Source organism: Pseudochaenichthys georgianus, unplaced genomic scaffold, assembly GCF_902827115.2.
Source record: "Pseudochaenichthys georgianus unplaced genomic scaffold, fPseGeo1.2 scaffold_1604_arrow_ctg1, whole genome shotgun sequence".
Classification (NCBI taxonomy): Eukaryota; Metazoa; Chordata; class Actinopteri; order Perciformes; family Channichthyidae; genus Pseudochaenichthys; species Pseudochaenichthys georgianus.
Window position 1 is genome coordinate 1 of NW_027262426.1, and position 12,242 is coordinate 12,242.

General features: G+C 41.6%; 1 protein-coding gene across 1 annotated transcript; it reads left to right on the top strand.

The window, feature by feature from the left end:
• Nucleotides 1–6: 6 nt before the first annotated feature.
• LOC117441252 (micronuclear linker histone polyprotein-like) lies at nt 7–4,005 on the top strand. The gene is made up of 5 exons (XM_034077455.2): nt 7–31; nt 139–2,081; nt 2,632–2,710; nt 2,794–2,926; nt 3,739–4,005. The coding sequence occupies exons 2-5, from the start codon at nt 151–153 to the stop codon at nt 3,846–3,848; spliced, it is 2,253 nt and encodes a 750-aa protein (XP_033933346.2). The 5' UTR covers nt 7–31; nt 139–150; the 3' UTR covers nt 3,849–4,005.
• Nucleotides 4,006–12,242: the final 8,237 nt, after the last annotated feature.

Below are 12,242 nucleotides of genomic sequence, written 5' to 3' on the forward strand. Positions count from 1 at the left end.
GATCCCACTCACCGCCCTGGACCTGGCTCAGGTACATTGACTTACATGTCCCATTACAAGTATTCCCAATCAGATACAAAGACTGTAAAGCATTCATTGATTTGGCAGAACCAGTAATACTTCGTTTTGATTCTTCAGAGTTGTCTCCACATGGATCCAGAAAGACGCGCCCAGTGTTCAGAACTGCTCGAACATCCTCTGTTCACTCAGGACTCTTTCCACGTCCGATTTCTGGACGAGTTGAATGCGAAGATCCAGAAAGACCACAGAGAAAACGCTACCCTTCCCAAAATAACCAAAACCCCAAGACGAGAAAGGAACGAAGGGGACGACAGGAACCGGAGAAGCAAAGAGAAGAAACAAACTGAAGATCTGGACGAGAGAGGCAACAAGGAAAAGGAGAGGATGGAGAAAACTAAAGGAAAGCAGCCTTCAAAGCTTTCTAAAACTATTCGAAACCCCTCAGAGCCTCTAATACCAACCAAACAATCCAAAACTTTAGGCGCAAAGATCGATAATGTCCCAAAAACAACCGTGCCCGTGAAAAGTAAACCAGGGAAAGTCGCTGTTGGGGATCAGAGAAAAGAACCCGAGGCGTCAAAATCAACTAAAACCTTTACTTTGGATTCATTAGATCGAAAGGACAATAACACATTGGGAGCTAAACAAGGACAAGTCGCTTCTCTGGAAACCGATGGAGGATTCAGTGGCTTAGAGATCGGTAGATATATCAAATCGGAGCTTAACCAAGACGTTGGGAAGAACTGGACCAACACAAAAGTGCTTAAATTGTCTAAAACCTCAACTAGTGACCATAGAATTGGGGTGTATTCTCCAAAAGCACCCTTAAACCCAACCCTTGATCGCACAGATGCTTCCTTAACACAGAACATGAGAAAGACCTCCATTACAGAACCCCCTGAAGGTGCTTCCACTTCTAAAATATCAAACGCTGAGACAAGTCGGACACTTAAATTGACTCAACCATCAAGTAATGACCACATTAAGGTTTCTACCACAACTACCCCTCCTGTCAGCAAGCCATGCAAGACGACTTCAGGGAATCCGAACGAAACTTCCACCACAAGCAAAGAGCAAAGAAAGACCTCTGAATGTCCGAAAGTCTTACCCTCAAACTCAAAGACCTCTAAGACTACCTCAAACTCAAAAATGACCAAAAACAACATATTTGTGTGCAATCCTTCAAAGACGCTTCTCTCAGATATTTCAAGGGAGTCCTCAACGGTTTTTAGAGAAGCCACTCCTGTCCAAAGCACGATAACAGCAGCTAAAGGAACCTCAAAGTTCCCCAAAACTGGCTCGAATTCAGATGCTAAGCCAACAAGAGGCCTTCCGACGGACAGGGGACTTTCAGAAATATCAGCCAAAACTCAACAGGATATCAACGACTTTGAGAGTTACGAAGCTTCAAGTGGAGACTACGAGGAGAATCCTGAATCTTCCGAGCCCTCTAGTGTCTATCAACCGAGGACTCCCACATCCAAAATCACTGCAGAATCCAGAACCACTGTGGCGATTGAAATCTCCGAAAGCGATGCACCATTAGGAACCATTATTCCAAAGACATCGAAAGTATCGGACAAAGAAAACAGAGAGGATTTAGCGCTCTCTGTTTTCATCAGTTCAACGACCACGTCTGCAGTTGACCACATCTCGAAGGTTGAACACTCTAACGACAAATCCTTGATCGGAGAACCCAAAATGAAGCCTGGGTCTTTTAGCAACCGTAGTAAGTCTGTCGCAACAACGACCCTTAAGACTCAGAAGATGACATTTCCCACAGAGGCGAGAAACAAAAGAGACATCCCAGAATCAAAAGATAGTCCAGCTGATGCAGATTCGACTCGTTTGAACTCTACGACTCCAGACCACAAAGCTTTGACACGAAGCTTCGTCTTCAACACGCCAGACGTTGATAACATCAGCAGACCCCAATCCTCTCCACCTCCACCTCCTCCCTCTTCCTCACCCCTCATCCCCTCTTCACCAGTCGTCAATCCATCCACCAGCGATCACTTTTCCACGGGGTCAGGTTTCCATCCTGGGAACCACAGCCTTAGGTACTGAAGTTCAAACACAATAGAGTACAGTGCAATATTTGTTTGTCTTAAAGCATTTAGACACACACTTGGTTTTTAACCTGTACAGTTGTTTCTATTCTAACTTGTACTGTTAAACCATGTTATGGTCTTTTTGTTGTTATTTCCAAAGGATGTAGCTTAGTAGCTAGCTGCCTACGTCGGAATATGATCGGTAAACATTTGGACGATGGTCTTCCAGTTGGGGAAACTGCTGTCCAAGACTTAAACACCACAACAGCAAACTTATTTGAATCATTCAGCAAATCTTGGACGAGGCGATGACTTAGAAGTCTGAAACAAGAGATATATTCTCAAAGAAACAAAATTGGTCCACGCTAGTAGCCTCCATTAACATGTTTTGGATACTGGGGACTCGGGAGTAAACAAATAATTACTCCTGGGTGCTTCCTAAATTAGTTTGGTCTTTTAAGTTTCCCTTTGGTTTCCTGTCGGGCGTGAGAACCCTAACAACAACTCTGCCAATGTTTTCTTAGTTTACAATATGACAGAATCTTTGTGTTTATCACAGGTGTGCAGACAAGTCGAGGCATCACGGTGGCGTCTACGGTCGACTGTCCAACCACATGTCTGGATCACTCACTGCACAGGTGACATAGCTCATAGTTCACTTCTTTAAGAACAGAATCACATAGAAACTGTCTTCCAATGACACCAATGTCTTTTATTTCAGGTGTCGGACAAAAGCCAGACCGGTGAGCGCTCCTTAGTGTCCGATAGGGGAATTACAGCGACCAAGAAGAAGTCAGACGTCCATTTCCCAGGTTTAAGAAGCTCAGGACTGCCAGAGATCAGAGGAAGAGAAGGTATGCAAACACACCTTACTATAATATGTACAATTTAGTAAAGCACAAGAAAGATTATTTATTGTTACAGGCTCTCTGGGGCGGTGGTGGCGAAGTCGATAGGGACTTGGACCAGTTCAAGTCCCGGAAAGACCAAGTGCTACCGAGGTGTCCCTGAGCAAGGCACCGTTCCCCACACTGCTCCCCGGGCGCTGTTCAAAATGTTCCTAACACTAGGATGGGTCAAATGCAGAGAAAAAATTTCCCCACGGGGATTAATAAAGTCAATCCAATCCAATCTCTATGGGACGATCAAAAGCCTGTTTCCTCATCTTAACTGTATTGTGGGGAAAAAAGAGGTAACAAATGTCCAACATCTGTAGGAAAAGTATTAAGAGTCTTCACAACTCACAGGAAAACAAACAGATGTTTGCTTACCCTAACCCTAACCTAAATCAGGACATTTGGTATTAGAGAATGAAATTATACACTGAAAAAACACAAAACCAATGTCAGGAATTGGGTTCCGAAGCATCGTTTTCCAACATGTTCTTAGACTGAAAAATGTATTTTCTCAAACTCACTATTCCTATATCAAATTTAAATCTCCCTCAATCTAAAGCATGCTAAAAACCAACATTAAGTAAGCAATTTTGTTTACTTTTTACCCCAATAAGTACATGCTATTAGCTGCAACATAAGAAAAATAAAGAAATGTTTTTTTGTTAAAGAATTACGTTATTTTGGGTTAGTTTTTATCATGTAACTTTGTCAGGATAGTAACTACAAACACATCATTATTAAAGTGTTTGTTTGTACTGTTTTTTACTCAGGGAAACTCAACAGAGGCACTTCCAAGGATCAGAGGAAGCCAGAAGCTCAGCAGCACGGACACACCAGTACCGACTCACAAAAAAACTCAAAAAATATTGAAATATCTTAATTCAAACCCATGCATTTTGTCAATGACAGTTAATCAAATTTCCTCAGGTTTGTTTTATTGCACGATTTGAAAGCATCAAACGGGTCATTCATGTGTGAATACTTTTTTAACACTAACAGAAAATGTTTTTGACAGCATAAAAATAATAAAAAACTTTAAAAAATGAACATGTTTTTTTGTTTAATGGCAGAGGCTATGCTAACAGCTGTAAAAAAGCACAAGCATTGACATTTTAATAATTTAGCGCATAGTATTTGTTAAATCGTACAAAATATTTACTATAATATTGTGAGACTTTGAAACTTTAATTACCCCCCCCACACACAGACAAGAGGGGGGGCGCAACTGCCAACAGGAGTCATTTGGGGGGGCTCTTGGGGAAAAAGCTTGGGAACCCCTGTGCTAATCTGTCAAAAAAAAAGTCCACAAAATCTCCTATTTTCCTATAAACCGTTAAGACTCGTCGCTTGAGTCCTCTGAAGAAGAATAACCCGTTCTCCGTTGGTTCCTGTTCGTCCTTCCCGCTCTTCTTACCAGCGTTTCCCTCGACTCGCTGCTGTCTGACGACGAACCGTAGCCTCTGGGAGGAAGCCTTCCGATTGGCCGAGAGATAAAAGAGCCTCTGCTATTGGTTAGGAGATGGAATAGGAGGCTGTGATCGATTGGTTTAGCCGGAGCTGCTGGCTGCTTTCTGATTGGTGTTCCAGGGTTTCTGGTGTCTGGTTTCCTGGGTTGTGATTGGACGGCTTGCTTTTTGGTCGTGGCAACGACCTGCTGGATAATTTAAGAGAAGAGATACAACTAAGAAAAAAGCACTATTTATACAAAATAATATGGTATTTTTATTATGACACTTTATCATAACTTTTTTTTTGGAATATACTATTCATGACATAATACATTTTGACTTTTTTGCTGATGATTTTGTAAAATACTATACTATGACTTAATTTCATTTAAATCGATAAGAACTTCTGGGATTTTTTTATTAGAGTACATTTAATAATTCAAGCAATTTTTTGACTCCATACAGCTTTGTCCGCCGGCTATACCAGGACTCTTTTCGACATTATAATGACAAACTATACCATGATTTTTTTAATGACATACTTTACTAATCATATAACTGGTAAAGTATTTAGAAGTTATCTTGGTGTTGGTAACTATGGAAGTTTTGAAGCTACGACTGACTAACTAACTTACTTACTTACTAACTATCTTACTTACTAATTAACTAGCTAACTAACTCACCAACTGTCTAACTTAATAACAAGTAACGTACTTACTAACTAACTAACTTAATAGCTGTTAGAAAAATGTCACCGGGTTCAGCTTCAATATCAGGATTCATGTATTTATTATTGTGATGTTTTCCTAACACTAACTAACTAACTTACCAACTATCTAACTTACCAACTAACTAACTAACTTAATAGCTGTTATAAAAATATCACTCATCCCGGCTTCAGCTTCAATATCAGGATTCTTGTATTTATTATTGTGATGTTTTCCTAACACAAACTAACTAACTATCTTACAAACTATCTAACTTACTTACCTACTGACTAACTAACTTACTAGAACCTTTATTTATCCAGGAAAATCAATTAAGAACAAATTCTTATTTACAATAATGACCTGAGAATGACTTACTAACTAACTAAACTTGCGTACTAACTAAATAACGTACTAACTAACTGTTCGAAAAATATCACTTCAATTATTGTAATGTTTTTCTAACACTATCTATCTAACTAACTAACTAACTAACCTTCTGGGTGATGGGTTTGGTGGCTCTGATAGTGGTTCTGATGGTGGGTTTGTTGGTGATTGTGGTGGTTTCGGGGGCCGGTGTGGGGAGCCAGATAACTCTGCAAGTGTCCACAGGAGACCCATCGATCTCTGGAAACTCAAACCCCGGAAAAGAGTCGTACCGATCTGATGGAGGAGAGACAGGTAGGTTAACCACTCTGCTGACATAAATACTATCTGCTTTAGATAGGACTGTATACCAGGCACAAACAACAATATTTGTTTAGAATCAAAATCAGAAACAGGTTTATCACCAGGTAGGTTACATTACATCACATCGCATTTAGCTGACGCTTTTATCCAAAGCGACTCACAATAAGTGCGTTCGACCAACAAAATACAAACTTGAAGAAAACAGAATCATAAAGTACATCAGGTTTCATAGAGCAAAAACATTTCAAGTGCTACTCAACTGGCTTTAGGTAAGCCAGTCCATAAGTGCTTTGTTAATAGTTCTATTGCTCGAAGTGGAGTCGAAAGAGATGAGTTTTCAGTCTGCGCCGGAAGGTGTGTAAGCTATCTGCTGTCCTGATGTCAATGGGAGCTCATTCCACCATCTTGGAGCCAGGATAGCAAACCCACGTGTTTCTGCTGATGGGAACTTGGGTCCCCCTCGCAGCGAGGGTGCAGCGAGTCGTTTGGCTGATGCAGAGCGGAGTGCACGTGCTGGGGTGTACGGTTTAACCACGTCCTGGATGTAGGAAGGGCCAGATCCATTCGCAGCATGGTACGCAAGTACCAGGGTCTTGAAGTGGATTCTAGCAGTTACCGGAAGCCAGTGGAGGGAGCAGAGGAGCGGGTGGTGTGGGAGAATTTAGGAAGGTTGAAGACCAGACGAGCCGCTGCATTCTGGGTGAGCTGCAGAGGTCGGATGGCACATGCAGGGAGACCAGCCAGGAGGGAGTTGCAGTAGTTTAGGCGTGAGGTGACGAGAGCCTGGACCAGAACCTGCGTTGCTTTCTGGGTCAGCTGGGGACGCATCCTCCTGATGTTGTAAAGCGTGTATCTGCAGCAGCGGGTTGTAGCAGCGATGTTTGCAGTGAAGGACAGGTTGTTATCTAGGAGCACACCCAGACTCCTTGCAGTCTGAGTCGGGGAAACAACAGAGGGGCCGATGTTGATTGTTAGGTCAAGAGTGGGACAATCTTTTCCCGGAAGGAAAAGCAGTTCAGTTTTGTCAAGGTTGAGCTTGAGGTGATGAGCAGACATCCACTGAGAGATGTCAGCTAGACAAGCAGAGATGCGTGCGACGACCTGGGTCTCTGAGCGGGGGAAGGACAGGATTAGTTGGGTGTCGTCAGCGTAGCAGTGGTATGAAAAACCATGCGGGCTAATGACTGATCCGAGCGAGTTTGTGTACAAGGAGAAGAGGAGAGGACCAAGAACAGAGCCCTGAGGGACCCCTGTAGTTAATTGACAAGGGTCGGACTCAGACCCTCTCCAAGTAACCCTGTAGGTACGGTCTTTGAGGAATGAGGTGAGGAGGGAAAGTGCAGAGCCTGAAACTCCAAGTTCTTGGAGAGTGTGAAGGAGGATCTGATGGTTCACCGTGTCGAATGCAGCAGACAGGTCCAACAGGATGAGGACAGAGGAGAGGGAGGCTGCTTTAGCAGTGTGCAGTTCCTCAGAGACAGCAATGAGAGCAGTTTATGTGGAGTGACCTGCCTTGAAACCAGACTGGTGCGGATCCAGAAGGTTGTTCTGATGGAGATAACACGAGAGTTGTTTAAAGACAGTGCGTTCAAGTGTTTTAGACAGGAACGGGAGGAGAGAGACAGGCCTGTAGTTTATAACATCAGACGGGTTGAGAGTGGGTTTCTTCAGGAGAGGGTTTACTCTCGCCTCCTTGAGAGTGTTTGGAAAGTGACCAGAAGTTAGAGAAGTGTTGATGAAATGGGTGAGAAACGGTAGAATATCAGGAGCGATAGTCTGAAGGAGGTTTGAAGGGATAGGGTCCAGAGGACAGGTGGTAGGACGGGCAGAGGTAATGAGGGTGAGAACCTCACGTGGAGAGAGAGGGGAAAAGGAGGTCAGTGTGTGGGTGGAAGGAGGGTCTGGTGATCCAGCGGTGAGTAGGGGTGAGTCAGAGAAAGAAGAGCGAATATCATCAACCTTTTGTTCAAAGTGGTTAACAAAGTCGCTTGACAGAAGGGAGGAGGGGCTTTGGGAGGGTCCAGGAGGGAGGAGGGGGAAGGGGCTTTGGGGGGGTCCAAGAGGGTGGAAAAGATTGAAAATAGTTTTTTAGGATTGGAATAGGAAGATTGGATCTTATCTTGAAAGAAAGTGCTTTTTGCCTGAGAGATGGAAGCAGAGAAAGAGGAGAGGAGAGCCTGATAGGTTAGGAGGTCGTCATGGTGTTTGGATTTCCACCGTTTCCGCTCTGCTGCCCGAAGGACGGTTCTATTAGCACGCAGTGCGTCATTTAGCCAGGGAGCAGGAGGGGACTCACGAGCCTGCCGAGATGTGAGAGGACAGAGAGAGTCCAGAGAGGATGAGAGAGGACAGAGAGAGTCCAGAGAGGATGAGAGAGTAGAGAGGAGAGTTTCTGCAGCAGAGTTTGGAGGCAGGAGTTGGAACGAGTCAGAGGAAGGGAGGGCTGAGAGCACCGATGAGGCAAAGGTAGAGGGGGAGAGGGGACGGAGGTTACGGCGGACAGGTGCAGGATGGGAAGAGATTAGTTTGTTATGTTTGGAAAGGGGTAGCGCCAATGAAATGAAGAAGTGATCGGAGGTGTGGAGCGGGTTTACAGAGAGGTTAGAAGTAGTGCAGTTCCTTGAGGATATGAGATCAAGGACACTGCCAGCTTTATGAGTCGGTGGGGATGGAGACAGTGAGAAAGCAAAGGCGGTTAACAGAGATGTTAGTTCGTCTATCTTCCCTGTCTGGAGGTTGATGTCTCAGAGAAGTACAGGTACAAGTACGAGGAATTTGACTTGATGTCGTGGTGCATACATAAAAATAAAACAAAAATCTAAAAACACAGATAGAGAACTATTTCAAAAACACTATAATAACATTAAAAAATAAGAAAAAATATAGTAAAATAAGTTTTTACATTGAAATAGAATGGAATAAAATAGGTGCAGTAAAAGAAACTGATATTGTTGTGATCATAATTTATATATATATATATCTAATTTTACTCTAATTGCCCTGAGATGTTAATGGATTTATTGTCCTACAGTTGCTTTTTAAACTCCTTTGTATCTGTAATCAGCTTTTTCCTTCTGGATGTTCTGTTTACGCACCAGTTTACCCTCCGCAGGTCAGCAGGTGTTTCTCTGCATTTAAGCCGTCTGTGCTGCCATCTGATCTGCGCTGCATAATTCATGACAACAAGTCTATGGTGTGTTTTCTCTTTTGTTTCCAGTTAAGCTGCCAGAAGACAACCGCTAAAGAAAGACATCTGTGTTCCACAACATCAAACAGGTCCAGTTATGTTCAGCTAGATTCTTATGTTTTAGTTCTTGTGTTTAGATGTCTTGCCTTGTGAATTTAAAATTGGTTGCGATTTTGGTTCATTTTCCAGATTAAAATGAGTGTTTTACTCACCGGAAGTCAAGTAGGTGCTGTGAACTCTGAGGAAGAGGAGAAGAACGACTAAAATCCTGCAGGACATGGTGATAAAAAGTGGAGGACGAAAGAGGAAGAGTGTTGACTTCAAACTGACTGACGGATATTTAAAGGGAAGGTGTGAAGAGGAGGGAGGAGATATGAAGATGATAAATGTCTAGACTAATGTTTTGACAGGGTTTGTGGTTCTTGAGTTGCAACAGACTTATTAAACTTTATTTATTTAGAGGAAGGTTTAGGGAGCAGCAACTCCCTGATTCACAGGAAGTCAGCAATTAACCAGAATTGACAGGGATTTAACTAAATGAAGGGGTTTTCAACACGTTACCATGTTAAAACATAATAAATACAAATAATATAACCATTTTATTTACTTCAAACGGTACTATACAACCTTTTTTTAACTGGGTAATAATGTTTAACATCGCCAGCTGATCCCCCTTAAAATGATGGTTCTATATAATTAAAACTACGACTACTGCCCATTTGAGCGATGGCCTATTCATCTGAACCTTAAAGATTTCCCATTTGTCAAAAAGCCCAACTATTATGTATGACTATTTTATAAATAATGTTTAAAAAATGGGCAATATGGCTTAAAAATGCAAGCTTATCTCCCCCCAAAAATGATGGTTCTGTACAATTAAAACTGCGACTAATGCCCATTTGACCGATGGCCCATTCATTTGAACCTTAAAGATTTCAAAGTTTTTCCAAAGCCCAATGATTATGAATGTTTCGTTTTATAAATAATGTCGTAAAATGGGTAATATTGCTTAAAATTGCAAGCTGATCCAACCCAAAAAATTATGTTTTCATACAACTAAACTGCGAATACGGCCCATTTGACCGATGGCCCATTAATCTTAAAGATTTCCCATTTTTTCCAAAAGCCCAATGATTATGAATGTTTAGTTTAATTAAACATTTCTTAAAGCGGGCAATATTGTTTAAAATTGCAATCTGACCCCCCCCAAAATTAGGTTTTCATCCAAATAAACTGCGATTACTGCCCATTTGACCGATGGCCCATTCATCTGAACCTTAAATATTTCCCACTTTTTCCAAAAGCCCAGTGATTATGTATAATTACTTTTATTACAAATGTTTAAAAATCTGGGCAATATTGTTTAAAATTGCAAGCTGATCCTCCCAAATAAAATATGTTTTCATACAACTAAACTGTGAATACGGCCCATTTGACCGATGGCCCATTAATCTGAACCTTAAAGATTTCCATTTGTTACCAAAAGCCCAAAGGATTTGAATGTTTAGTTTTATTAAAAATGTTTTAAATGGGCAGTATTGTTTAAAATTGTAAGCTGATCCCCCCCAAAAAATGATGTTTTCATACAACTAAACTGCAAATACGGCCCATTTGACCGATGGCCCATTTGAACGATGGCCCATTAATCTGCACCTTAAATATTTCCCATTTTTTCCAAAAGCCAAAAGGTTTTGAATGTTTAGTTTTATTTAAAATGTTTTTAAATGGGCAGTATTGTTTAAAATTGTAAGCTGATCCCCCCCAAAAATTATGTTTTTACAACTAAACTGTGAATTTGACCAATGGCCCATTGATCTGAACCTTAAACATTTCCCATTTTTACCAAAAAGCCAATGATTATGTATGATTACCTTTATTACAAATGTTTTAAAATGGGCAATATTGTTTAACATCGTTTTTATACTCTAAAACTTTTTTCGACAGCCTGATATCCCGAAAATACACGCTTTCTCTCGTCCAATGGGATACTTTAGACACGGCATCTATTGCATGTCTGTCCGTCCTGGGAGAGGGATCCCTCCTCTGCTGCTCTCCCTGAGGTTTCTCCCATTTTTCCCTTTAAACTGTGGGTTTTCTTCGGAAGTTTTTCCTTGTACGATGTGAGGGTCTAAGGACAGAGGGTGTCGTATTGTCATACTGATATTCTGTACACACTGTGAAGACCACTGAGACAAATGTAACATTTGTGATATTGGGCTATATAAATAAACATTGATTGATTGATTGATTGATTTAGACTATTTGGTTTTCAAAATAAAGGGCCATCGGAACACACCGAAACACTTGTTTGTCTCGTACTTCAAACTTAAATAATCGTAAACGTTCTACAGAAGTCTATATGGAGGGAAATGATTTACTTTAATCAATTTTTGCTTCAAATAGTATATATATGGGTCCATAACAGATCATTAGGTTACATGCGTGCTGATGTATCTACATGAACATACATCTGCTATAATATATATAATCACACACACACTCATCAGATAAACCTAGCGTTTCTCTGAGTTTCCTTGACTCCTTTCCTCAACTTTAACTATTACGCTCATTTAATTTAGTGCATTACTTTTGTTTTTATCGCCCATTTATCATTATTACTTTTGTGTGAACGAAAGTGTCTTGTTTATTTTCGCTTCTCTTTCTTGCTTCAGTTCAGCCGTCGGGTGGATGCCTTGCTCAAGGACACGTTATGGAAACAGTTACTCATCGTGTGTGTGTGTGTGTGTGTGTGTGTGTGTGTGTGTGTGTGTGTGTGTGTGTGTGTGTGTGTGTGTGTGTGTGTGTGTGTGTGTGTGTGTGTGTGTGTGTGTGTGTGTGTGTGTGTGTGTGTAAGGTCCAGTCATTACTGCTGTTACTCAACTGGAACTGGAGATTTCATCACACACAGACAGTTTATATCCACGGTTGCTATGGAAGTGAGTGTCTGCTTACATACACACACCGACTGTACTCAACCGTAACACTTTAATATGTGTGTGTGTGTGTGTGTGTGTGTGTGTGTGTGTGTGTGTGTGTGTGTGTGTGTGTGTGTGTGTGTGTGTGTGTGTGTGTGTGTGTGTGTGTGTGTGTGTGCGCGTGTGTGTCCTTGATCCTCTTTCATTATCTTGTCTTATCTAAACAAAAGGCGCTTTGTTTGTCAGGCTCTACGGATGGAAATGAGGCCCTGAGAGGCAGCGAAGACATTTTATTCTGTAAGTCTGATTATTATTTACCAAAACCTT

What these genes read in the sequence shown, in the direction of transcription:
- LOC117441252 (XM_034077455.2), top strand. Translation starts at nt 151, where the DNA reads ATGGATCCAGAAAGACGCGCCCAGTGTTCAGAACTGCTCGAACATCCT. An exon ending in CCTGGGAACCACAGCCTTAG is followed by an intron (nt 2,082 to 2,631) that starts GTACTGAAGTTC and finishes TGTTTATCACAG; the next exon opens with GTGTGCAGACAAGTCGAGGC. An exon ending in CTGGATCACTCACTGCACAG is followed by an intron (nt 2,711 to 2,793) that starts GTGACATAGCTC and finishes CTTTTATTTCAG; the next exon opens with GTGTCGGACAAAAGCCAGAC.